This window comes from Poeciliopsis prolifica, unplaced genomic scaffold (assembly GCF_027474105.1).
Source record: "Poeciliopsis prolifica strain line A6 unplaced genomic scaffold, Auburn_PproV2 SCAFFOLD015, whole genome shotgun sequence".
NCBI lineage: Eukaryota > Metazoa > Chordata > Actinopteri > Cyprinodontiformes > Poeciliidae > Poeciliopsis > Poeciliopsis prolifica.
The window spans coordinates 6,408,956-6,436,831 of record NW_026562390.1 but is presented as its reverse complement, the minus strand read 5'-3'; the positions used below and the strand labels follow the sequence as shown (position 1 = coordinate 6,436,831).

At 37.4% G+C, this 27,876-nt stretch overlaps 1 protein-coding gene across 3 annotated transcripts; it reads left to right on the top strand.

Annotated features, from left to right (window-relative positions):
- Window positions 1–8: 8 nt before the first annotated feature.
- On the top strand, window positions 9–27,422 carry slc27a4 (solute carrier family 27 member 4). 3 transcript variants are annotated; one of them, XM_055040702.1, is made up of 14 exons: window positions 9–209; window positions 12,344–12,505; window positions 14,582–14,792; window positions 15,715–15,898; window positions 16,984–17,142; window positions 18,248–18,317; window positions 18,481–18,572; window positions 19,101–19,210; window positions 19,365–19,574; window positions 20,783–20,909; window positions 21,531–21,668; window positions 21,757–21,921; window positions 22,751–22,897; window positions 23,283–27,422. In XM_055040702.1, exons 1-14 carry the CDS (start codon window positions 127–129, stop codon window positions 23,438–23,440), a joined length of 2,016 nt encoding a protein of 671 aa, XP_054896677.1. In that variant the 5' UTR covers window positions 9–126; the 3' UTR covers window positions 23,441–27,422. The 3 variants fall into 3 exon arrangements, with proteins under 3 accessions (XP_054896677.1, XP_054896675.1, XP_054896676.1); XM_055040700.1 differs by lacking the exon at window positions 9–209 and adding an exon at window positions 6,306–6,396; XM_055040701.1 differs by lacking the exon at window positions 9–209 and adding an exon at window positions 9,378–9,742.
- The last annotated feature ends 454 nt before the right edge of the window (window positions 27,423–27,876 follow it).

Here is a 27,876-nt window from a genome sequence, read left to right as displayed (position 1 = left end):
TCCAATCAAATAACGCCATGGGTTCCGTTTAGCATTAGCCGCGAACTGCAAAGCTGTTATTCTTGCTAGTGTTTTTGTATGAAAGATTAGCGGTAATGAAATTGTTTCTCCTGAAGTTCAGAGAAAATGAGCACAGAGCAAGGAGTTGACAGTGCAAACAGTGTTTCAAAGGGGGAGGAAAATGACCTAAAGGAAGAAACACAAAAGAGGTAATTGACAGCTAGCTTAGCTCTGAAGGGAGCTAACGTTGCTAAGTGTTTTGTGCTTAATTGATTTTATCGTGATTTTTATTGTTAGAATGCGTTCCACAAGTAGCATTTTTATTCGTCTTAGGGTAGTTCAATGTTGTGAGCAGCAAAGCAAATAAAACACACCAAGAAGCACTCATTAAATAATAACAGTCGAATAACGATGTTTAAAAATATATGCTAAATTACACAAGTGAGGCAAAGTGTTCCTGTTTTGATGTGTTTAGCTGAAAACTAAGTAATTAAACCCAGAAAGGAATATTCTTAAAAGACTTTGTGTTGCAAATAAAAAGACTACCTTAAGATGCTAAAGTTGCGGAGGTTGCATTAGTTTAAAAAATATATTTTAATGATTTAATATTTGTGAAATTTCACCTTTTTTTTATTCATTTTCAATCTAGAACTCCATTCTCAAAGTTTAAGAAGGTCAACTCCCACTTTAAATCTCCAGTAAGTAGCATTTTATCTTTTAAACACTTGCTTCCTGTGTCACACATACATTCAGTTTTTATTTTTGGGGGGTTTGAACCTCAAAGCTTCAAGTACCAGACAGCCCTAAAGTGAGTCCTGAAGAAGAGGTTGCAGAACTACAGAAGAAGAAAGAGCAGCTGGATTCAGAGATCGCACAGCTGGAGGAAGAGTAAGTACAGCTGTGTTTTCTTTTCTATATTTTATAAAGGTCAGGTCAAACCTCAGTGGTACGTCTAAGACATATGATAATTGTTTGGTAAAATTTTGGTAGCACATGAAGTTAATAGATTTCCATTTAAACATTTAATCATTAAATACCTCAGTACAAGGTTGTGTTTTCTACTCTTGTAATAATTTAATATTCATTAGTATTGATCATCAGATAAAAATTTATTTGAGGCCAACATTAAATGTTTTTGCAGGGGATGTAGAGTTGAGGAGTTGGACCAGCATATAGATAAACTGCACGAATACAATGACATCAAAGATATTGGACAGTCGCTTCTGGGCCGCATCGGTAAGACATTTCCACATTTGTTTTTAAAACATTAAAAGTGTATAGAAGAGGGCAAGTCAAATGTCTGTAAAATATGTTTGCATTTATCAAACATACAGTATAATCCAGATGTTGCCTATGCTGTATGGAAAGATTCATTCGTTTCTTTTCTTCAAAATTCTTCAAAATTCAATGTCTGATATTTAATTTCAATTAACTTTTTCTGTTCTAGGTCATTTAGGTTTACTAAACAGATTTTTATCTGTTAAATTCTAGATTTGTAAGAGATAAATGTTTCTTATTTATTTCTTAAGTGTTTATAGGTTTTCTTTAGTATTTGGTAAAATTGCATATTAAGTAGATTTACTTGGGTCAAACATTTTTATGCACCCTTGATCAAACATATTAGTTTGATGGAATTAAGTGAATCAGGTTTGTAGACTGCATTGCTGCCACACACTGGTTCAGTTCATCTAAAAAAATGTCCTGTTATTTTCTTTATTCCATTTTGGAGCTCCCAGGCGGACAGATTTTTTGTATCCTGTGATATTGTTACTTTTAAAGCAAGCCATGAAGTACATGTCTGGAAAAAATGGGAGTATACACATGGAATCTTACAGGAAACTAAGTCGCAGAAAAAGTGCAAATCAGCATTTAATTTTGCCTACTCACGTGTGAATAGTATAGGACTGATTTTTGATGTTCTACACCCAACCATTAGAGGGCAGCAGAAATGCACATTTGTTTTCTTGTGGCAGGTGCTCCAAATGCTAAGTCGTTAAGTTTTGTCATGTGTTTATGCCTTTAGTCATTTATCATGTTATCAGTTAAAACAACCATTTATATTCATACTGTGTATAAGTGCCATGTAGTAGGGTCAAAACGGGTGAAGTTCACTCCTTTCACAATATTAGGAAGTTATGGTGAATCGTAGACATGTCAGCTTGACTCTTGCTTTATATGTTTATATATTTGTATTTCAGCCACCAGTATGAAAAAAACATTGTATTTCCTTTCATTCCCCTTTTATTAACTTCTTCTGCATTGATGACAAGTAGTAAAAGTCCAGTTATCTCTGTTTATGAGTTAAAAGCTTCCTATCTCTTTAAATTCCAAGTACAGTGAAGAGTTGAGATGATAATGACCTCTTAGTCAACGGAGGTGGTGTTTCCCCTCTGACACAATGACGGCCTTTCACATCACACATTGACAGACAAGTACTGTCTCTGTCTTTCCCCATAGATATATTCATACACTCACACATCCACATGCAGTACAAATACAGACACAAACTATCTTCTCTCACCCTACACCCCTTTTCTTGCTCTTTCTATCTGTCACTTTCACAAAGAGTCTACACTTAAACACTGAGTACTGTTGTACTGTATGTTCTTATACTGAGAGGGACGGGGCTTGAGAGCAGGGTGAAAAGTAAAAGATGCCCTTTTTAGCCTGTAAAGACAATTGTCCTTTTGTTACTAATGATTGGTTTCTTTTCATTAATAATTTAAACAAAAAACATTTTTAATTTATGCTTTTTCAATATGCTGACATTATCAGCATTTAGGGGTAATTTAATGGTAAAACTTTCTTTGACACATTTTTTTTTTTATTAGTTTGTATCAGCTACATTTGCACACATGAAGTTGGATCACAAAAAGAGAATAAGATACAAATTGTTGGAAAAAAGCAAACATGGTGTGCTTTGAATTTGGATCTGAATTCAAACTGACTATCAGAATTGGCATGAATGCAGCATGGTTGTTAGTGAAGGGTCCAAAGAAGAGAAATTGCCCAACATGTCATAATGACTAGCAGTTGTGTGGATGAAGTCAATCCAAGTAACTTTATTATCCCAAAGGGCAACCTGTTGCATAGACAGCAGAGAAGACATGTAAAAACAACAACAAAACACATAGAAATGCATACAAAAAAAAAGAGAAGTACATTTTAGTTCAAATGATTTGGACCTGGAATCAACAAGGCAATAGCTGCTGGATTAGTACATTTTTTCAGCATGTTTGTTTAACAATATCTTATTCTGTGTCTCCATCCAGAAGGTAAAGTGAAGAATTCTGGCCACAAAGGATAGCTAGGATCTGCCAAAATGAATCACATTTGAATATTTCTGTTTAGTTTTGTTTATTTGTGTGTTGTTGTTTTTTTTTTACTATTGAGTAATTTAAACAAATTTTTTTCAGTTTCTGATGTCCTTTTGATTTTTTTTTTTTTTTTTTACCTTATGGTTAATTATAAGCCAGCAATAACAGCAATCCTCCTCTACAATCCTTTTAGTGCACTCTATTAGGTCAGTGCACTTACTATCAAATGCTAAAGCTGAAGTTGTGTTAAAGTAATTTGCGAAAAAGCAAACAGCTGCATTCTTCTGAAAGGAATTAAAATAAGTACTTAAATGGTTAAGAATGGAAAGCTCGTGTCCTTGTGGTAACATTTTAACACACTTGTTTTGTCAAGCTGTTTGTTCAAAGTGGCTGTGGATTTCACATGCTGTGATCTTGGTCTGGTCAGTGTTTAGTGGATTGTTTGAAAAGTGAAGCGGAGCAAGTTGACCCTGTAACCTGTGTGTGGTGTGTGTGTGTGTTTTGCAGCTGCTCTGAGAGGGACCACCACGCGAGATCTCTATGCACACTTTGGTCTTGAACTGGATGACTGAAAAGGAAACTTTACAAAATTCCTTACATAAATGCTTCATGAAATCGATTAAGAATCTGTTTATTTAAAGGGGGCATTACTTGCAATTTTTGAATATCATTTTTATTCTTGTTTTTTGGGATGGGGCTTAAGTGAATTTAATAGATGTACAATAAGAGATCTGAGAATAGCATGGAGAAATTGGACAGAATGCAGAAAGCATGTTGTTGGAAACATGCTTGCTGTCATTTAGCTCACTGCAAGTCACTGCATAGTTGCAGACTTTTTTCCCAACTCTCAGCTGGTCGAAATGTGAGATTGTAAATTTATTTGTGATTTAACTTGAAGGATTTTTTGTTTCATGCTTTGAATTGCATAAAGTTTGGAGAACATGATTGCAGTGACGTCACTTGTTGATTTTGTAAAAAGTTTCAATTCTCAGTGTAATTTTCTTGGCGCAATCTCTAATGTGCAATAAAAAAAAAACAAAGCAACGTCATTTTGGGATTTTTATTATGCATTCTCACTTCAGATGAAGATTGAATAGATTTATTTTAGGTGCTTCAGTATTTATTTATTTTTTGTGACTCCAAATAACCAAAAGTTTCAACCCTGTTAGATTGCAACATGTTAAAACACCCATGTTGTAATCTAGTAAAATAAGTCTATTTTAAAAGTGCTGAATGAAAAGGCTTAATCTTATGGGAGTGGTTTCATCTGTCCATTGATAACTTGTCTAACGGTATCAGCAGAGGAGTTCCACAAACTTAATCTTCTCTTTTATTATGTCTTTTATGTCAGGCAGCATTTTATCCCTCAATTGTGTAATAAAAAATTCCTAACATTTGGAAGGTGAAACTTATATTATTTGTTTTCATATTCTTATGATTGCACCACTGTGTCATTTCTTTGCAGAGTAATACTGTTTGTTCCTCTGCTGAATGACGGGGATAAATGCAGGGTGATCTGCTCACTTTTATGGTTTAATGGTTAGATTTGTTGCCAAGTACAACCAGCCATTTGAAATGGGTAACGTAAAAGTAAAGATGGTGTACAGTACTGCCCTTTTTTTCCCTTATGGTTAAAGAGAGTAAAGTGTGGGAGTACAGATCCAGAGTTTTGTTGCAACAGATCTTCTGCAATCTTGCTAAATTAGGCAACGTGTTTGGAGACATGTCACATTCCTTTCATGTTAGGTAAAAACTGAATCTTCTTGTATTAAGCACTTGCCAATGTTGGGAAGTTGCAGAGAGCAATGAAACAAATGGTTAAAATGATCCACTATGTTGCTTTGCTCTGCAGCAAAGCTATAAGTCCCATGTTTTGATTTTTGTAGGTCTGCTTTGGCCAGACGTTTATTAAAAAAACAAATAAATAACTCGAGCTGAAGCTTGAAGTAGACCCCGACCATCACACCACCACCACCATTTTACCTGCAAGTCAAACAGGCAAAATGATGTTCTTTTCTGAAATGCTGCTAGTTGGACATTCAGATTCCACATTTTGATCTCCAGAGTACTTTCTAAAGGTCTTGGTGATCATGAGGATACGTATAAGATCCTATGAAGTGGGCCTCTATTCTTTTCAGATGATAGTTTTGGCTGTACGCTACTCTATTTGTGCAAAGTTTTTTTCTTGTTGAATCATCAACACCACTGTTGACTGACACAAGTGGGGGCTGATATACTTTAGATAATCTTTTTTTTACAATCCTCTAAATCATTTAAGTCTTGACGTAATGTCTTTTGAGACGTTTTTTTTTCCACCTACTTCATCAGTAGGATTATGAGTCTAGGACTTAAGATAAAGCCAGGTTTGGCATAGCACCATCAGCTCTAGCTCTAGTTTCAAACCAGGCTCAGGAAGTGCGACTTTAGCAAGACAGGCATTCAGGTGAATGTGCGTCCACAAATTTCTTCACCTGACCATAATCATCAGTTTCACTGATGCTACGTCGGTTAAATTGCATACGCCATACATCACATTAAAAAAAAACATGGTTTGATGGGGTATTATGAGGACTTGAACCATGTCATGCAAAGAAAACTGCTGTGAGATAATAGATTGATTGATTTATTGCTTAATTACCCGCAAAATCCTACATTTCCAGCCCGGATGTGTCATTTGCTCAAATAAACAACTTTAAACTTATAAGAGAACAGTCAATATTGAAACGTTAATTTGACAGTAGATTCGTTCATGCCTCTCTCTTTTTTTGTCTGCATATCTATATAAACAATACAACAGGCCGGGATTAAATAGAAGAACACTTTGCAGTATTTGGGAAATATGTGGATTAAATGTTGACTCGATGTGCTCATAACTTGTTCTAATAGAAGGTCCCCAGCTACTCGCCTTTAATTACCCTTTTCTATGACTAACTTCCTGTGATGCTTTTGTTTTGAAGGGGCAATTTATTCTTTAGCTGTTAGCGGACGCGCAGCTTAACGGAAACCAAAACACGGAAGATAAATTGTAACGGAGTTTTAAAATGTTTCTTCTTTGCAACTCCTTTGATGAAAACAAAAGGTATGTTTATGTTCGTGTTTAAAATATTGCGTAATTTCAACTGGCTATTTGTTTAATATATGCCAAAACTAAAGCAATTTTCTTATTTCTTATCAGATAATGATGTTAACTCGACCAAACTAAGTGATGTTTTATTGCAGGTTGATAGAAAAACCTTAACGCACAGATAAGGAAACGGAATCACGGTCAAAACTGGTTGGTTTCTGATCGGGGTGACCGCTGACAGAACAAATAAGGATTAACTAACCCTGGTCTGCAGCAGACCAGCTGCGCAGAATCAATCGCCATGGTAACTTGCGCTAATGGTTTTGTAAAATCGAATCGAGGAATCTGCAAAATCTCGGTTTAATCGGTTCCTACTTACATGAAACAACCCTTTGGACTACATGCGACTAATCACAGTTAATTCATAATTTAAAATAGTGTTACATGAATGTTTCTCTTTAATACAATTGTCACTTGATAGCTACTCCATATGTGTTACTTTTTGATGCTAAAATGTATTAGTGGTGCTATTAACTAAACCGTCAGTTATTTTTTATGACTGATTGGACAAAAAAAAGTGGCACATTCTGCAGATTTTTAGTTTAATCACGTAAGCCTGTTTTATACAATGTTGGAAATCCATTAATAAATCCAACTAAATCAATATTTTTTTTTAAAATAAGAAAACAAGAATTGTATTTCCAAAATGCATTTGGTATTTATTTAGTGTACTCTTGATAATTTTTATCAATCTGTTCATCTGCAGCTAAAAAAAAACATACTTCTGGCATTGACAGGTGAAAAGATTGACATGACATCTATTCTGATTTATTTTATTTTAAGTGGAAAATGTTTTTAGTTTTGTACAGTTTAGCTTAATTACTGCTCTCCAAATGTTTTTTTTTTTTCTCCAGAAAATAGCATAGTTTGGAGTCTCTCCAGTTAATTTGATTAGCTGACAATTATTTCAAAACCCAATTAGTCATGAAACAATTAATCCAGTTAGATTTTCAGCCCTAAAATGTATTTAATAACATTAAACATTTAAAGGTATTATAAAAGCAAAAACAAAGGAAATTTGTAAGTGGCCAAATACGCAAACAAAACCACCCGGTACCCTCAGTGTGTTTATTTAGGATGTTTTTCAAATTCCAACAATGTTTTCTGAGCAACTTCACATGCTACTTTCTCTGAAAATAATTTCTATAGCTATCATGAACCCTAACCTATACCGGTTTGCTCCATCGTTTATGCGGCTGCAGAACAGCCTATTCCAGTTAAACCAGAAGGAAGAAAAACATCCAATTGCTAGGCAGTCTGAAAGAGAGTAGTTGGGATAAGACCAAATGGTAAGACTTCAATCTGAATGGGAGTAAACTTCTTGTATTTATTTAACATGGCACAAGCAGAATTCACTGATTACTCGTTGGGCAAGTGGTAAACACAAAAAAATCTAGTAGCAAATTACACAAATCTGTACTATTTAAGAAGCTGAAGAAGATCATTGTCACAGTTTAGCTTGATCATCATTGCAGTAACAAGCATAGCTTGGCGGTCATCAGAGTTAAACTCTTTTTGCCCGTCACTTTAAAACTCATGTTAAAATTGTTCATATCTCTTGCTCATTCTGTTGACAAATGAGTTTGGATCTTGTCTATTGTGACGTAATTGACCCAAATGCACAATAAGTAGAATTAGTTGCATTTTTCATCAAAGCTCTTTTTTATCAACCTTTTATTTCGTGCAGTTCTGCAGTAAATATTGATACTTTATTACCCAGATGTGTTTAATTTAAAGAGTACATTTTATAATAAAAGTACAACAGTAGAGATAAGCTTCAAAAATAACTGTACTTTTCCAATAACCGTCTGAGATTGCAATCAGATCAGCATTTTGCCCGCTTGAAAATTTTCAGGTTAAAGGTCTTAAAAGGGTGAGAAACTGGTTCTTCTAATTAGAACATATCAACATCCTGCACTGACTCATTCCTTGCTAATCTGTTGGCCTCTTTTGTTGACATTGCAGTAGTAACTGAGTGGAGCAGAGCATGGTTAGGCAGGACTCATTTTACACTATAACGGACTTGTCATTACCGGGTGGAGATGGCTGCGTGGGCTGGCCTGTTTGGGTCCTCACCATTTGAAAGCCAGAGAATACAGCGGATGCACAGGGTGGACAGACGACGTACACCATGAGAAGTGAGCGTATGGGCGTATTCCAGATGGTCTCCAATGGCTTAACAACCAGTACACCTACTTTGACCTTACTTGCATAATAAAGGCTGACTTAACATTATTCTTTATTATGAATAATCCCTATGGATTTAACATGACTTTTGACTTATGAGTTTTGAAAGAATAGAAACTCCAAGAGTACGTTTTACATTAAAGAAAAAGTAAACACAGTATATATTGTTAGTAGTAGCAACCAGCTCTTTTAGTGGCTTTGTCCAGGATAAAGAAAAGGGTTAAGACAAATTGACAATTCATTATCAATAGAGAAAAAATCAGTGACTGCATTATCACTTACAGAATTGGCACACTTACTAGAACATTATGGATCAGGGTTCTTTTTTTTTCTTTTTTTTTTTGTATGGATAAAGAAATTTCTAGAAACAATAATGATAATATTTTAGAAAGGACAAATAGGCCTTCAAACATTATTATTTTCAAATATTTATTTACATGTAAAGAAGGCCTAAAAACATGGAAGCTTTAGTCTGTTGCAATTTGAATGTGTAAAAGCAGGTTTTATAGTGTCACCCGCCTCTGTTTTGCTATAAACGGTAGTGATGAGCTCCTCCCTGTCGCCGGCGAGCCAAAAAGGAGCGGACCCTGTTCTGCCGGGCCAACAAGCAGAGCCGCATTTCCTCTCCCACACCGCGGCAAACCCCACCTCTCCCGGACGAGACGTAATACCTTCTCTCTCTCTCTGTTGGTCCGCTCAAGCCGTCTGTCAGCGCTTATTCCTGATTCACTGATTTGACGCTGACTGAGGTGGGCGGGCTCCGCTTAGAAAATTATAAGGTCATTTGAATTACGCCTGCTTGTGAACTAACCGTTGACAATGAATCGAAGAATAATATAATTTGCTGCGATCCTGATGATGATCGTGGGGTCAAAGTCGACGCGCTTCGCTCGGACATTTTCTCAGCCGCAGCAGCGGGAGGTCGTTGCGGGGCTGACCACAGGAGGAGAGCCCAGTGCGAGCGTCTGCCTGGGTGCGTTTCTCTGAATCTCTATCTCGCCGGAGGGACCGACCAGGCTGGCCTGTAAGCCGATCAAGGTGGAATCTCCTACGAGTTTCACATTCGGATCGCTGAGCACCTACATGTTGTAGCAGTGAGAGGAAGGGGGGCAAGGTACGTTAAAAAAAAAAATCCTCATCCTTGTACCACAACTAAGGGCTTGGTGTGCGCCAACTACGCGGATTGGTGATCAGGTTTTTATTCCCTGGGAGAAAGGAAGATAGCCCTGACACTTTATCGGCATTTTGAGCGATTAACCCACTTATATGATCTGTAATTTCTGGCAGCTTTAGAGCCTTAAAAGGTAAATTATGCATATGGAGACGGCATGCCTGTTCATCATGAAAGATACAGCTGCTGCTGTCGTGCTGTCCATCCGCTTCCTTACGCCGAGGCGCACACGTTACGCAGCGCATCCTGCCAGTGTCGAAAAGCCCATCAGCACGATGAGCCTCATCATGTCTCAATACAACAAACACAAACCGAGCGGCTCAGAAAGGAAGGCCGTATCTGAAGCGCACATGGCATCTGGTTAGAGGGGTTACCAGCAGTGGGCTGAGCCTTCCTCTCCGAACCAGAGCCCCCACCGCAATATGATGCTCCGCGCCTTCAAATTTCCGGGTTCAGCCTCGGCGGATGATGAAGCTTTTGTCTCTGTCCGTCATGTGGCTGCTGCTGCTGCTGCCTTTCTCTCATTTGTGATTTTGAATCACTCTCAAATCCCGTCCGTTCTTAATAGCGAAGTGAAATTAGGCTACGACACGGAGCTTGTTTAGATTTTATATTTCGGCTTAGCGATGAAAATCACAATCGCAGCCACATGTTGGAAGCAGAGGAAAAGAACACAATCAAGATTTTAAAGCAAGAAAGCTAAATGTACGGTCTTTTTTTTAGCGCGGTTAAGAGGCGAGAGTAGGGCTGGTAAATTTCTTATAAGCAGGGATGTAACCATATTATTTACAGACTGAGATCTTCTTTCCTTGCCAGCAAGTAGCCGTAGCCACTAATATCAGTGACTTCAGATGCTTTGTGTTTAAGTAGGGTTTCCTCAAAGTCTTAAATGTTTCTCAGCTGCAAGAGAAAAGTAAATGACTGTTTCAGGAAGTTGTATATTTCGTTTAACAGTTTATTTTATCACTACATATAGGCAAATTTTATGAACCATTCATTATGATGTCTTGATAGAATTTATTATGTAAAATGTCGTGGATAAACCAACACTACACATAATACTGAACTCACCATCACCACTGTGAATGTTGTTGATGGTGGTGGCATAATAAAGTCTAAGGGAAGATGGATGTAGCTAAATTTAGGACAAATGTCCAATTTTTCTCTGATATGGCTAGAAGAAATCACAAGCAATTATTTACCTACAGAAGTCTTCTAATCAGTGAATAATGAGTTTAAGCTTAATCTGTTACTCATTATTAAGCTCATTATTAATATGGCGCTGAAGCTCTTAGATGTTTCTTAAGGACAATTGGTGAACAAACTTAGTAACTGTTAGTCCATTGTTTGTAAATAGAAAGTGTATGAGACCAAGCCATGGCCAGGACCTGAACAAACTGACCAGGCAATGGGATCATTAATGGGAGCAGCAAAGAGTTCAGTGACTGACAGCTCAAAAAGTCAGCTTGCAGTCATGCATTTCAAGAATCTGGGCTCTATGGAAGAACAAACGATAAAACAAAAACATATTTAAAGAAAAACTCTGTGTGCAGTTTGTGAAAAATCAAGGACTTGTGTACATGTCTTTGACAAGTACAAGTAAACATGTGAAATAAGGTTCTCTGGTCAGATGAGAGCAAAATTAAACCTTTTTATGTATCAGAAAACTAATGTTTCACATCATCCAAATGCACCATGCTGAAACATGGCAGTGGCAGCATTGTAATGTTTGGACGTTACAATGCAAAATAACACATTTTGCTGGACAATAGATTATCCCAGAAGTTATTGTGTTAAATGATAATTTTGTCATTTTGAGATCATTTTCAAATAATATAATGTTAATAGCATAATAATGCAAGAGCACACTCTCAGATATCAATAAACTTTAAATTCTAATGAACATTTAACACTGGAACTAGAAGAGATTTTAAATATTCAAATTAAACAAAACAGAAACAACAAATAAAATTAATTATAACATTTCTGAACAAAATAGTTCTTCAAGAAAGGGCTAATTGAACTCAAAGCACCAGACTGAAGACTTTTGCCATCCAGTTGTGTTAACCGTTTTAGAAACCTACTTGGGAGATGGTTCTAAAAGTACTGATCCAGAGTACAAATCCAATAATAACAGTATTGCATGCCACACTTTTCAGGATTTTTTTCTTTATTTATTTTTTGAGCAAAATGTTTAGGTCATGCATGGTTTTTCTTCTATTTAGCAGTAATGTGTTGCTCTGTATATATATCTAGATGTTTGTGAGAAATGTGAAAAAATTCGAGATACAAATCCTTTTGTAAAGGAGTGTGTGGACACCAAGCCTAAGTTAGTAGTTCAAACTTGGCACAGGATGTGTAAACAGAATCGCAGTCGATAACATTCTTTGGCTCTATGGCAGCACAAACTCAAAAAACCCTTCCTGTGTACATACTCTACTACCAGTATTTGTGTAAGTGGCCTAATGCAAGGCCTTGAAAGATTCTGATTTGTAGTTATATATGTGTGTGTGTGTGTGTGTGTGTGTGTGTGTTTCCCTTCAGGATGATGCGTCTGGCATGTTGCACAGTCATGCTGTTTGTGTTGAGGCTGCTGGTGGGCCTGCCTTGGTACCAGGTTCTTCCAGCCATCCTGATCTTCTACCTTGGAAGTGGAGGATGGAGCTTTCTGGATATTTTTCTCAAAACAATTGGCAGAGATCTACAGTAAGCATAAAACATATGTTCATATGTCAAATGCATTCTATCATACCGCGTTTTGATATTTTACAACACAGAATTGGAATTTCTGCTACCGACCTTTAACAGCCCCTGATAATAATTATTCACTGCAGCTTTAAAACATGTCAAAATAATAAAACAATAATTATTTTTAGGGCTTGCTTGTTTAAACCAGAGAAAAATTCTCTGACATAAAATGACAAGTAAAGATTTATAGATATCAAGATATCATTACTTATTCAGGTAACATAAACTTCTCATCTCTCTGTCAGGACATAAATGTCATTTTGATTATGGAGTCCTTCACAGGGCCTTCCAAGAGTATTCACAGTCCTTTATTTTATTTTGTTTTCTTATAAATTGTCACCTGGCAATTTCAGATTTCCCTCAACCCCCCTACCTAAATACTTTGTAGTGCCACCTTTTGGGGGGCACTTACAGCTGGAAGTGATTTGATGTACATTCTTCTTTGCAAAAATATCTCAACTTCTGCCAGATTGGATGAAAATCACTTGCAAACATCAGTTTGCACATCTTGCGATTGATTCTCAGCCACAAATGAACTTTGACCTAAACTATTACTCTGCATGCACTTCCAAACCTGCACTTCCAAACCTCTTCACATGACTGCTTTACTTGTTCCTGCTTAAAAAATGGACTGTTCACAGCGTGATGCTACCACATGGTTTTGGTCTTCTACATAAAATCAAAAGTTGTGTTTTCAAGTGACTGAAGCCCCATTTTCTTATTTAAAACATATTTTCAGGTCAGATTTCATTTGCAGAAATGACCGTTTCCAAGGTGCTATTTTGACGTATATTTCTGTGGAAAAAATGCCAAGAATGCAGCTAGACAGTGATTATTGAATGTGTGAACCTTGAGCTAATATTTACAGTTAAAGGTTACTATGGTAATATGCTGCGGTTAACTTCTTTTTCCCCCATCACTGGTAAAATGGGAAACTGTAAACAAAAACCTCTGAACAAACACACCACAGTGGTCCCACTAGTAATGGTGCATATTTCTGATTAGTATGTGTAAAATAAGGACTCCATCTTTGTGAGTTAGAGGTACATATCCTCTTCTTCATGTACACATACCTGCATCTACTTTTGATAAAACTAGTAAGCTTTTTAGTTTTACTCACAGTATTACCTTGAATATTAATATGAACCAAGGTTAATAATTCAACAGTTTCACCTTTGTTGTGGCTAACATTTCCTCTGTTACTCATTAGATGGTATTGTGTGATGTAGATTGACAAGCCATTGGCATTTTGTTCACATGTGCACTTGTGACAAATAGTGGTATACTACAGTGTATGACTAAGATGTATGTGGTGTCATTATGTGTTCCCCTAAACCTTGCATTAGTAGTAAAAAATTAGCATAAAAAGGCTACACTAAACAGCTTATTACTACTATTAGTTTTCTTCTTTTGCAATAGAGAGAATCCCAACAGTGATGTGAGTGAAAATTAGGTGTCTGAACTACAGCAAACTGCATTTATCTCGACAAGCATAAAACTAATCCTTTATGCAATGATAAGCATTTCCAACAAGATCACAGTACAACCATGAAATTGCTTGGCTTGTTGGTTTTTATGAGGTTTCGGTAATTATTTACCTCACTCAGCCATGGCTTCTGCTTGTACCTCTGTGTAATAAATACAGAGTACTGAGCGTTTCTATTTAGTCAGACTTTGCCCCCTGGATATGTTTATTACAATATTTTATTTCTCCTGCTATGAATTGCATGTGTGTCAACAATGGATCCAATTATATATGAACAATAACTAAAAGGTATATTTGTACCTTCTAAGTACACCTAATATAAATGCATGTTTTGTAACGCTCCCCAGCAAATAAGGCATGTTTCATAAAACTGCCAGCCATTATTAAAAAGTTGTCCTTAAAAAGATCAATTTTGATGATGTAATTTCCAGTTAAATATTATGTGTATATTAGGATTCTTTTGCAGAAGAAGGACTTTTATCTTTGTAGTATAACGAAATCAGTTCTAAACCTGTAACTCTAAGGTGTGTTGTATTTTTCTCCTGAAGTGCTGCCTACGTCCTACTGCGCGTGAAGCTGAACGTCAACCGACATGTCAGAGAGAAGAACACTCTTCCGAAGATCTTTGCGGAAACTGTGCAGCGCTATGGCGACAAAACTGCTCTCATCTTTGAGGGGACCGGAGAGAGGTGGACTTTCCGACAGTTGGATGAATACTCCAACCGAGTGGCTAACCTGCTGCTGGATCGTGGCTTTAAGGTAAAAAAAAAAAAAAAAAAAAAAGATTGAATTTGGAATAATTTGTAAAACTTGTCTTCTCATCTTTCATTTTTAAAAATGGATAATTTTTTGTGTCACATTATAACCACAAACCTCAATGCACAGTGTGTATTTCTGTTATTCTGACTGTCAACACAAAGTCTAACGTATTCATGAGGCAGAAGGAAAACGAGGCATGCTGTTTATAATTTTTGTCACAAAAAAGTTGAGAAGAATTGGCCGTGCTTCAAAAGAAAAGCATCCCCACAGCACCATACTGGCAACATCATTTTAGGGTGACATGTTAGGTCGGAAAGTTCTGTCCAGAGCATTTTAACGATCACAAAGGTCTGCCTGGATGCACTATTTATTTAGTTAGCTCTTCTGTTTTAGGTGCCCTGCATTTAAAATTAGCTTTCCAACAGTATAATTTCCCAATTGTTTGTACATTTTTATTCTGAACTGGGCAATAGTTCTGAAAGAGAGACAAGTGATGGAAAAAAAAAACTGTTTCATCGCAATTAATATCACAATTAAATTTTTAATTATAAGCTGACTCCATTTCCTCACAAGGCAACTTTTGTTTCACTGGAATTTAATTGGAAGCATCAAAGTGGAAGGAATGACAACAAGCGCATGCCACACTTCTCTGAACTGGTGGTGGCCGTATCATGCTGTGGGGCTGCTATTCTTCAGCAGGGAAAGGCTGGACTTTTCAGATTCTTACTTGTAGGAAAATTTTGAAAGCCATGTAGAATTTCTTTCTGTCTTAGGTGTGCTACTTTGTGGGGTATTTTTTTTTGTTTTTAGTACATATTTACATTGAAATTAATGGTTGTAACGTGATAAAATGTGAAAAACGAAAGTGGTGCGTATACCGTAGGTTGACAGCACGTGTGTTTTTTGTCATTCCCACTTTAAGGAAGGCGATGTGGTGGCCCTTTTTATGGAGAACAGATCCCAGTATGTGGGCCTCTGGCTGGGAATGGCTAAAATCGGAGTTGAAGCTGCTCTCATCAACTTCAACTTGAGACTAGATGCTCTGGTCCACTGTGTTACCATCTCCAATGCCAAGGCCGTGGTGTTTGGTTCAGAGCTTTCTGATGGTAAGATAAAGGGAAGAGCTCATGTTTAGACCCACCTTTAGCCTCCTGCTTGCACAGAACTGACTTATGCTGATGGGTGCTGTTCTTCTTCCTTTGTAACGAGAGAGGTGAGTGCAGGGAAAAAGCAGCTGAGGTCATAAAAGATACATGGTTATTTGAGTAGGTGTCTCCTCAGTATCAGTCAGTGGAGCTGTCTTTATAGCCAATGTGTGGCATTCAAGGTCTGACAAGAATACCACCTGATAAGTGATAATCAGCAACTGATGATGGTGACAGAAATGTGTAGAACAATGTTCAACTCTTACAGATTTTTACTAAAGGTTAGACTTATTCAACATTCCATTTTTGATGACTCATCTTTTTTTCAAAATCAGTTGTTTGTGTGCACATGCATATGTGCACACATGCAGCACATTATGTATTTCAATGTGACTTTTTCGACCAGTTCAAAACAGCAAAAGTCATTCAGCAGAAGCACTGCCTGACTCACTCGTTAGATGAGTTATTAAAAGGTCATGTGCGTGGAATTAAAATTGCATTAATTAGCTGCTATCTACTAATCAACAATGTCTTAATAGACTGGCCTTTTGCATATTACATGAACATGCAATGTAACATTCATTTGGGATCTGTTTTACTCCTGGATCTTTGCTCCATCAGGGGAAAAAACCTTGACCTCAACATCTATAGTGAGAGTGGAAGTGTACATTCAGAGATTGATGAAGCTCTCCCAGTATTGGTTCTGTAATGTGCTTGATGCCTTTAAGTAATTGGAACTGCAGCCTTTTTATGGTGCAGCCAAGCATCATGCTTACAGCATCAGCACTGAGCCACAAGGACATAAAGCTTCACTTACACAACACACTGTGTCTGTTTATACAGTATTAAAAAACCATTGAAACGTTTCAGTTTCACACTCATTGTCACGCAGTACTTTCTCCTGTTTTTTTGGGTTGAGTTGCTCTGGGCTTATTTTTTGACCTTCTTTGACCTCATATCATGTGTTCTCCCTGCATCACTGATTCAATTATGATAATTATCCCACAATACTTCAAGGCATTTTTGTCTCTCTCTTTCTTTTGCAGCGGTGTCAGAGGTCCACAGTTTGATGAGGAAGGCGGTTCTGATGTTTTGCTCTGGAGACTGGGACCCCAAACGAGTACCGCAGGGAACAGAGTGCCTGGAACCCCTGCTGGATGGCTCCTCGTCTCGCCTGCCTCCAAGGCCAGATCGCTGCTTCACAGGTGAACACGCAATATCAGGCGGATTTGACTTCACCTACGACAAAATTTATACAAACTGCCTTTTGCAACATTATTGGGAGTTGTTTCGACAATTCACTTTGTTCAGATGTATCTTATGTTTCTGTTTCCAAACATTTCAGCATGATAAGGTACAAGTCTATCAGACAAACTTTTAATTTTGGAAAACATTGCAACACTGTTGCTTGTATGCAAATGAGAGGTAGACAATACAGTGAACCTGCAAGTAGTTGGAGCCGTTGGATGTAAATGACTATTTCAGCAAACATACTTTTGGAGCCTGAGGTTAGCCAACCTGTGGCTGTCCAGAGTGGGACGTGGAAATATCACAAAATGCATGCACACATAGTATCACCCTCAGAGAGAAATGCAGTGTTAGATTTCTGGTACATGTAGCGTTCATCAAAAAGTAACATTTTGGTCCAGTATGACTAGAACAGAGTGAGAAAGTAAAAAAATATAAAAAAACTTTGGTGTACTTTTGTTTCCATCCCTCTGGCATTCTGAAACAAAAAATATTGAATGTAGTGAATCTAATTGCTTTCAAAAGCCAGTGAATAAATAAATAGTTCATTTATGTATAAATGTATCAATGCATTTATACATAAATAGTACAGATACTATTGCAAAGCATCAACATGACATTTAAATAGAAGCTGCTCTCTAGGTGCTTATTCTGGTTCTCACATAAAGTACCTGACACAAAGTATTTCTGTCTACCAAACAATTCAAGAGAGGATGCAACGTTTCCACCTGACCTTTACTCACACGGAGCCACAACAATTCTTCTCTCTGACTTTGTTTCAGATCTATAAAAGTCTTTTTGAAATTATTCTGCTTTGTTTTTGTTTGTTTTTATTTCAATTCTTGTAAGTTAAAGATTTCAGGTTTATAGGGCTCACCATGAAACTCTGCTCTGATCAAGACTGAGTAAGTGACTCCTTTTAGAAAAGGTTCAACACTAAGGTGTAACACCATACATGCATACATATTCAGAAGTTCAAATTGATCTAATGAAAAATTATTAGACATTTATCACATTTGCACAATATCAACCTGATATTATCTTCTGTATTTTCTGTTTTAGATCGGCTGTTTTACATCTACACATCAGGAACCACAGGAATGCCTAAAGCTGCCATTGTTGTGCACAGCAGGTAGGAAGCAGGCATTGAGCCAACAATGCAGCTGTTCTTTTTAGATCCATGTTGTGTACAGTTCAAATAATCTTAGCACAAAAGGAAACAGATAAATTAAAGTTTGCTGCATTTTCAAATTTGCACTGATGTGACTGATATCTAACGCCATTCTTGTTTTCAGATACTACCGTATGGCTGCTTTGGTATATTACGGCTTTAGGATGACACCAGACGATGTCCTCTATGACTGTCTCCCGCTCTATCACTCTGCAGGTACATTTGTTTAAAACCAATTTGGCTTTGCACTTCATCTGTGTGTGACTAAGTTTACTTCTTTTACTTCCCTTTTGGCTCAATTTCCTACTGTACAAGAACAATTTAAACAAACGGTGAAAACAAAAACATGTGTCGAGCCAGTCTCTCATGTTGAGGCTAATGGGAAGAAGGATTTACAAGTAGATTTTCACTCCGCCTCACATGCAAATCAAATTAAATGAGGGAGAGCTGCAGTCGTTGGCTGTGGGTTGGGTTACGGTTGTAGAAACGTCACACCCATGTTGGTTTAAGTTCTTGTACAAACAAAGCCAAATTAGTTTGACCCACCTACAGCACTTCCTCTGAAGAGCCTTGGCATCATGTTGTTTTCAACACAATGTTTGTTTCAAATGTCCAAGAAGGAAAACAGAATTAAACTAATTTTAATGTTAATTTAAGCTGCATGTACAATTACAGCTTTTCCATTTTTTGATGACCTCGTACAAAAAGTCAGATGGTGTGATTCTTTATATTCTTCTTACTCAGGGAACATTGTGGGAGTGGGACAGTGCCTAATACATGGAATGACGGTGGTCATCAGAAAGAAGTTCTCTGCATCCCGTTTCTGGGATGACTGTGTCAAATATAACTGCACTGTAAGTCTAGTTTCATTTACAACTCCCTACCATGAGTCACTGTTATTTTTTGAAAATATTCCTCAAAATATTTGAACAGCCTTTTGTGAACCTAATTGAATTGCTATCAATCATTGGAATTGTTTCTGTTTCCATTTCCATATTCAACGTGTAGATTGTGCAGTACATCGGAGAGATTTGTCGATATCTACTAAACCAACCAGTTCGAGACTCTGAACGTCAGCATCGGGTGCGCATGGCGCTGGGGAACGGCCTGCGCCAGTCCATATGGGAGGAATTCATGAAGCGCTACAATGTCCCACAAATTGCAGAGTTTTACGGAGCCACAGAGTGCAACTGCAGCTTGGGCAACTTTGGAAACAAGGTGGGAACACAACCTGCTGAGAAGCAGTGAGAATTCTTGAAAATAACGTAGAATAAAGACGACAAGGACTCTGAAATACAACGGGAATGAAATGTGCAAAACCAAAACTGATTTGTAAAATAGTGTGATTAAATAAAAGCAGCACATCAGTTGTTGCAGATCCTTTGTGTCTGAAGCATTGTCAGGCCACCTTTGCTCCAGGTTAAAGAACACCTTTTGACCTCTTTTGAACGTTGCTGAATCACAGTAAATTTGATAAACCTGACTTTACTGTGAAGGAAAAGATAAGGTTGCTACGCCCTTTGTAGTCATGTCTGGGTTCTAAACCCTGAAGGTTTTTATGAGTTATTCTGCGATTATTCTAGAATAGAAAAACATAGACTCTGTAAACTGCTGCCTGTTTTGTTTTGTCGCTCCTGGTTGTTCCTCCTCCTTTTAATGAAAAGAAGGAGGATTTCACCAAGCTATGTGAAATCCTGGCATCTCAACTGGAGCCTGAAAAACTCCCAACTCACTTTAGTCTCCCAGCACACAGCACTGCTGAGTCACAATGTGAAAATCTGGACACTACACTAAAGCTGGGAGTCATACTATAACTGGGTGCCAAGGCCTGAATGTGACTTTGTATTTGTCTGCATGATGGGCATGGATTATTAATTGCACCTGCTTAATAACAGTGTCACTACGATTAGTTTTAATTAAACAACGGTACAAAGACCCATAAACCTGAATGTATTTTTTTTCAAACAACGGGAATGAAAACCAAAATTGATTTGTAAAATAGTGTGATTAAATACTCCTCTAAGAAAGCAGCACATCAGATGCTTTGTGTCTGAAGCATTGTGAGGCCACCTTTGCACCAGGTTAAATACAGGACTCATGTAGGTAAACTGCCCCCTGTTTTGTTTCATGCAAATAGCGGCATGAGTCCTGTATGGGCGCTCTATCTTCAGATTCTCAGATGACTAAGCTCCACAGCTGCACTCAAGGTATTTCACATGAAGTGGAATCGTTGCTACCACTGCCGCCACATTCCTTCCTCCCAGATCTACATACACTGCAAAAATGAACCAGCCTGGCCGTTTTTAATTCCCGAAAATTAGCCTTTTAGTGTCAACCATCATACGTTAAACATTGCAACTTATGGTGTATGTTTCTTGGCCAGTCTGGAAGTATTATTAGGAATAACACCTTTGTTTGCCGTCTAGGTTGGCGCATGTGGCTTTAACAGCCAGATTCTGCCCTTCGTCTATCCCATCAGGCTGGTGAGGGTTGATGAAGAGACCATGGAGCTCATACGAGGACCTGATGGTGTCTGCATTCCTTGTAAACCTGGTGGGTTTTTACTTTTGCAAGTCATAAATGAAAAATTGCTGCTTTTTGTTGTTGTTTTAAGAAAATGTAGACAGAGATGTCAACTGTTTGTATATTCGCATACAAAATAGTTAGTAATGAAAACTGGATTATTAATGAAGATATGAACTGACCCAATAATGCATCTTAAATAATTAATGAGATGAGTCGCTTGTTAATATAACTGTCAACTAATTTAATGATTGATTTCATTGTTTAAATGGAAATCAATCATTAAATTGATTGATTTATACGAACTCCAAAAAAAGGTCATTTGCTGAAAGAATAACACACTCCGCAGGATTAAAAGGATTTGAATTATTTGTTTTGTACTTGTAAGTATTTCTACTATTTTATTAAGAGTTAAATCAAAAATTTGCAGAATATGCCTGTGTTTTTTTTTTCTATCTGATTAATTGTTAGCATAATCAATTTCCACAATAATTGTTAGTTGCATCCCTATCCATTACAATGTTTTGGAAGTTGTTTTTTCTTCACACATGAACAGTTTCCAACTGTAATGTATCAAAGCCCTGATCATGAACAAATATTTATCAAAAATGCCAGCGAATATGAAGTAATCTGGTTCTTCTCTTGTTCAAGGCGAGCCTGGCCAGCTGGTTGGGAAGATCATTCAGAACGATCCCCTTCGAAGGTTTGATGGCTATGTTAACGAAACGGCAACGAGCAAGAAGATCGCAAATAGTGTCTTCAAGAAGGGCGATAGCGCCTATCTTTCTGGTGAGAATCCTCCTCCAGCTCATGTTACATGTACTATAATGTTTGAAGGACCTTATTTGAATAAACGGTTATTAAATCCCCCAAACAGGTGATGTTCTGATCATGGATAAGTACGGCCATATGTACTTCAAGGACCGAACAGGGGACACTTTCCGGTGGAAAGGAGAGAACGTCTCAACGACCGAGGTGGAAGGAACCTTGAGCAGGCTGCTTGAGATGAAAGATGTGGTTGTTTATGGAGTAGAAATCCCAGGTAAACCTTTTCGCTTGGCTTTTCTTCATACTATATGTTTCCTGTTCAAGAAATACCATTGGCATTATATGGGAAGGTCTTAAGAAAATCTCTAACATGTCTAAATTTAGAGGCATGTTAGAGATTTCAGTACAAAGACCCATAAACCTGAATGTATTTTATTGAGATTGTTTGGTCTCGGTCTAAACAAATTAAGTAGAAGAATATAAACAAATGATGATTTTTTTGTATTATTATTTTATTTTTTGGGGGAAGAGGGTTTAAATATTTCTACAAATAACATTTGAAAAGTGTAGTTTGCACATTTTTTCAGCTTGCCACTCTGAATGCTTTTTAGATCCGCTTGTTACTACTAATAAAAGACTTTCGAGTCGTGTCACCACCAGCTTTTCAAATCTGGAAGTGAAATGTTCATCCATTCTTTGCAAAACGGATAAGTTATTTGAACAGGATATCAGTAGTATTAAACAGGAAGGTTAGCAAATGAACTATTACATTTTTCTGCATTGCCTTACATCAAGATTGTGCTCAGATGAGTATTGGATGAGCAGATTTGCAGAAGGAGGCTGAGCATGGCTGGTTCTTTCCTCTATTGTTTTAATGGGTTAATAGTGTTGCCTCCAGCTGTCCAGCTTCAACATAGACGATGCAGGTACAGAAAATGTCCAGATGGATGTAAAAATGGAGGTATATTCTCCACTAAGGTATGACCAAGAGATGATTAGTTTGGTACTGTTTGAAGCAAGGGTTTTGGTTGCTTCTGAAGCTAAATCTCTACAGTTGTCAGTAGCTAATCATTTTGTTTGTCTGTCTGATTCTGTGTGCACAGGAGCAGAAGGAAAAGCTGGAATGGCAGCCGTCGCTGATCCGTCCCAATCCACCGACCTGGAGAAGTTGTTTAAGGACATGGAGAAAGTTCTCCCTCCGTATGCCAGACCTGTGTTTCTTCGCTTTCTTCCAGAAGTTAACAAGACAGGTATTTATTTGCTCATTTTATTTTCTAAAGGATCCATGTTCTGTGTAGGTGAAGCGTACATTTTGGGCAGTAGAGTCATCGGTATCTTCATCTGTGTGTTATCTAAACCTGCTCAGTCCTCCTTTCGTTCATCGCTCCTGTAATTCTGAACTACTTTGGTTTCGGCAGGTTTTTTGTTTCATTTCAAACATTGATAGAAATATCTAACAAAACTCCACAAAATTCTGAACATTTTAGTCTTGAATTTGGGCTTGAATAACGTGCATAAACTATGAAAGAAAACAAAAATAATAATTTAAAAAAACAGCCCAGACTGATTTGAACAAAAAATAGCTAAATTTATATTTGAACAACCACACACTTTTCCTCTGTCTCTGTTTTCCAGGAACATTTAAATTCCAGAAGACAGAGTTGCGTCATGATGGTTTTAATCCCACTGCTGTGTCAGACAAACTGTTCTTCCTGGATTCCAGCAGAGGGCGCTATATACAGCTGGACGAAGAGCTTTACCGTTCCATAGTGTCGGGGAAGCACAAATTGTGACGGCCTGACAGACCACTACATCAACTTGACACTGACATGCAGACCTGTTTCAATAAAGAAAAAAGGACAACATTGCCTGCCCAGGTTAGCGGAAGATATACATTGATGCTAATGTAAGAGCCATACGCTTCCGAAGGCCAATGCACACACACATACGCTCAAACCTACTTTGCTCATTAAAGTTCTAAAAAAAGCAAAACAAAACAAAAAAAAAAAAGAGATATATGGACAGCACACTCGAAAGGATATGCTCTGCTCCATCCATCCCGGCTGAAATCTCCCCGGCAACCCCTCTCGCTACCTCAGCAGACAAAGAGAGAGGCACCAACCACAGAAACCAGGTTCTTTCTGGAACTTCAAACACCGACCTTGAAGACCCCTTACCAACATGCTTTCCCAGCAAGAAATGAGGCACACAGGCTGCCTGGAATCCAGAATGCAACAACTTTCAACTACAGATTTAACACAAACATAAAAGGGTACTGAAGAGAACTGTGAAACCAGTCCTGCATATAAAGTGTGCGGAACAACGAAGGGACCTTTGTGCACCTAAGTTATCTCTGTTCATGTTATCATGTTATGTTATAGTGAGATTATCTTGTGAAAGATGGCACCTCTGCTTTTGACTTAACCTGCACAACTGGCCAGAAAATGACGAACCATAATCTCCCAAACCATCTGAAGTTCAGGTTACCTGAAACATTGGTCATTCCGATCTTGTTGCTCTCCAAAGCATCCGTGCATTTCTACTAAAAGGGAACAATTTACGAGCAGCTGGAAACGACACACGTTCAATAAGACCAGTGGTTGCAGCTTTAACGTGCAATAATGTCCAGCATCTGCAGTGCAATAATCAGCTGCAAGCCATCAGAACTTTGTTTTTATTTATTTATTAAAATTTGTCAGCAACATACCAAATATTTTAAGTTGATGTTTACATATTTTAGATTATAGAACTTGTATTTTGTCCTTTTTTTATGCTGTATGTACTTCCAAATCCATCCTACATCAGCATGTGGAGTTCATCAAAGCAAAGCTGTTGAACCCATTTTATATTGGCTGCTGGAACACAAAGTAAAGCAACAGCATAAAGTCAACCCAGGGCTAAATATCGCTTTTTTTCTGGTTTGCATGTTGAACTCTCATGGTTATGTGGCCAAATTGTGCAGGTTTTGTCTGAATAGGTAGACTTTGCTCATCTTGGGATGGGTGTGTGTGTGTACGTTGGTTTGTTTTGTTTGTGTGCACCTGAAGCATATGAAAATGGACTTGACAGAAGGATTTCCTGATGAGTGCTTAAGAGGGAGATTCTGCAACGTCCAGGAGAGCTGACTGACCAAAAACAATTCAAAACCGAACAGGGAATAATTGAACAGGAAGTGAAATCGTAGAAGAGAAGTCAGAAGTTTACTTATGTTCACTATGTTTAATTTTGGGCTTTTTATTATTTATGTAAGCTACTCATTTTCCAGTTTGGATTGGTTATGCAACATAAAACTTGAATGAACAAGCATTGGGTGTGCAAATAGTTGACTTTATGACAAATTGTCTAATCAGCACAAAGTCAGAGGTATAGCTATACATACTCATGTAACTCCATTAATATTTAGTTACGTATCCCTTTGCAATTTTCAGCTTAATCACACACTTCCTGTAACAATCAACAAGATTCTGGCATTATTCAGACTGAATATTTAACCAAATTTTATTTAAATAGTTTGGCAACTGGAATGAACCCAGTTTTTCAGCTTTGTTTATACATTTTCTAGAAGGTTGAGGTTTGGAGTAGAGGATGGCATGGTGGTGGCAGAATCATGCTTGGAAAAAGAAAATGAAGATTTGGCTCTCAGATGATCATTATAGCTGTTTAAAAGTTGGACTCCATTCAGTATTCAAACTGCCAGATGTTTGTTGATGGCAGCGATAGGCATATATTTGAATCTGTGAAATTTTGAACTGGTGACATTTGAATCTAATTCTTGTTTCTAAAAATTATTGAACGGAACAGTTCAAATAAAAATGCATTGAAAAAATAATGTAATTTGATCCAATGATGATTGTACGTAAACTTCTGACCAGAACTGTTCTTTCTCGTTAGTGTTGATGAATGAGCATCATAGATCATGCGCAGAGCACTGCCTTACTGTGAGTTCACCTCCCAGACACACAGGCCCTGGCCCTCATCTTAATCTGACGTTTCAGCATTTCTTACTTATTTCAGCTTCGGTTTGTTCTCCATCATAACAACTTGACTACATAGGATCATAAGATTTTCTTAAGATCTGCAAAAACCAAGTGGGTAGGAGTAGGAAGAATTTATTTCCTAATACACTCCTTTAAGATTTTATTCCTACCTTGAACTTAGTGTGGGTTTGCCGTGTTCGTTTACCATCCGACCTTCTAATAGCCATGCCTTGTTTCCTGGTTTTTTTTGTCTACTCTGTCCCAGTTGAACTCGTGTTGTTTCAGACGTTGATTAAAAATCGTCCCAGATATGATTGGCTTGTTCATGATTTCTGGCGACATTAAGATTCACCTTTTGCTCATTTGAGTTCTCTGCTGTTGCTCTGTAACCCTTGACCTTACATTGCATCCTGCAGTCACATGCAGTACACCAAAGCAAGATATTATTGTTTTCAGGATGTTGATGCTGCATGCATTGAAGCATGTTTTCTTGGTTCATACTTTGCATTTGCTGGCATAGGAAATCTTCTGTCATTTTTTTTCACCCATTGTTTCTTTGTCGTTTGGGGGAGAAAAGTCCAACAGAGGCGTTCACGAGGTCCAGCTCCGTTCTAGCCTCCGTTGTCTCTCTCGCTACTGAATTTCTTTAATGATGAGTGTAAAATGTTCACATGAATGTGTTTGAGGGGAAAAAATGAACAAATGTTGTGAGGTGAATTATAATTTGTGTGTCTGTTTGGCTATTATGATGCTTCTGATTGGTGGTGGTTGCAGTTGTCAATTCATACCACCAGGGGGCGAGTGATTAAACAGCCCCAGAACACTGCACTCTGAAGAAGATGTCGTTTTCTTTTTTTATATATTTTAAAATTAGCTTAAATTATTTTATTTTTGGAAGCCTGTCAATTATTCTTTGTCTATTTTGGTGTGAAATCTTGACTCTGTGATTGTGGTCTAAAAAGGGGTTTATGCTTGGATGACAATCGACTGAGCGGTTTAAATTTTAACCCACCTCTGAGATGCTCAAGGAATGATAAGAAAATAATTACTCACAGTCTGTTTGATTTGTCATCTCCATGTTGGAAAAATACAGATGGAAATTAGAGATGTGGTGTTTTCTTAACACCACAATTAATTTAAATTTAATTTGTAAAAATGAATCTTACAAAATAAACTTCATTGTTCAAATTTTCCTAAAAGAGTTTTGGGCTTGACAACTACATTCAAACTTCTAAGATTACATTTTATTTTCCCAGTAGTTTAATGTTTTATACACCGCAAAAAGATGTAACTCTAAACTCTCAGTTAGGAACTTCAGTCAATTAAACCCTAACTTTGTAAGTTATAAAATGTTAGAAAGCCTCAAAAGAAATAATTTCCAATATAAACTAATTGATCAAGATTACTAGAGTCTCTGTGGATTCACTATTAAGTTGAATGCCATAAAGTTGAATTAAACTTTGCTGATGAAACATGTTTTTATGATGCATCTGTGTTCTCTGTGTCTCACCCTGCTTTTTTGCACATTTTTTCCCCCGTTCATTAAGGTGTTAGTAAATCTGCCTCTCAGTGTTTCTGTTGCTTTTATTTTACGGTGTTGTTGCCACTGCAGCAGTTCTCAGCCTGTGCAGAGTGTGTAGACAAGGTCTAAGAGGTGTGTAAAACACACACAGACAGTTTCTCTCCTTCCCACACAAGGCTAGTTGTGCACATACTGTATTAAAGGAAAGGGAGATAGACACAGTGCTGCAAATGGGAAAATAATTATTAATAAAACTATTTACATTGTTCACTTTGACTCTGGTTCTGTTTGGTTTTTATTTAGTCATTAATTAACTGTGGCCTCAATGACCTTTCTGACGAACATTTCCACAACCAGCAGTTAAAGTATTATTTTTTTAAATGCATTAATATAACTTCAGACTGTCAGCTGTGCTGAATTAAAATGAGGCTTTCAAAGCAAATAACCCTCTGACTTTTTCCAAGTGTTCTCTGGTGGGACTGGCTAACGTGGTAATTTATCTGCCATTAAAAAAATAAATAAATCAGACAGGAAAACAACCAATTTGGCCGAGAAGAGCAAAACGATCAGTCATTCAGAATCGTGCCTTGTGATGTGACACCAAATGATTACAACATTCACGTCATGACTGGTGGGTTTGTGTAAACCTTTAAAACCATACTGAACTTGTGGTTTGTTCTAAACAGGAACAACAAACCATTTGTTTTCAAACAGCACAAAAACATATATG

Coding starts and splice junctions, on each gene's coding strand:
- slc27a4 (XM_055040702.1), top strand. CDS start 127: ATGAGCACAGAGCAAGGAGTTGACAGTGCAAACAGTGTTTCAAAGGGG. Junction 12,506..14,581: donor ACAATTGGCAGAGATCTACA/GTAAGCATAAAA, acceptor TTTCTCCTGAAG/TGCTGCCTACGTCCTACTGC. Junction 18,318..18,480: donor GCCATTGTTGTGCACAGCAG/GTAGGAAGCAGG, acceptor TCTTGTTTTCAG/ATACTACCGTATGGCTGCTT.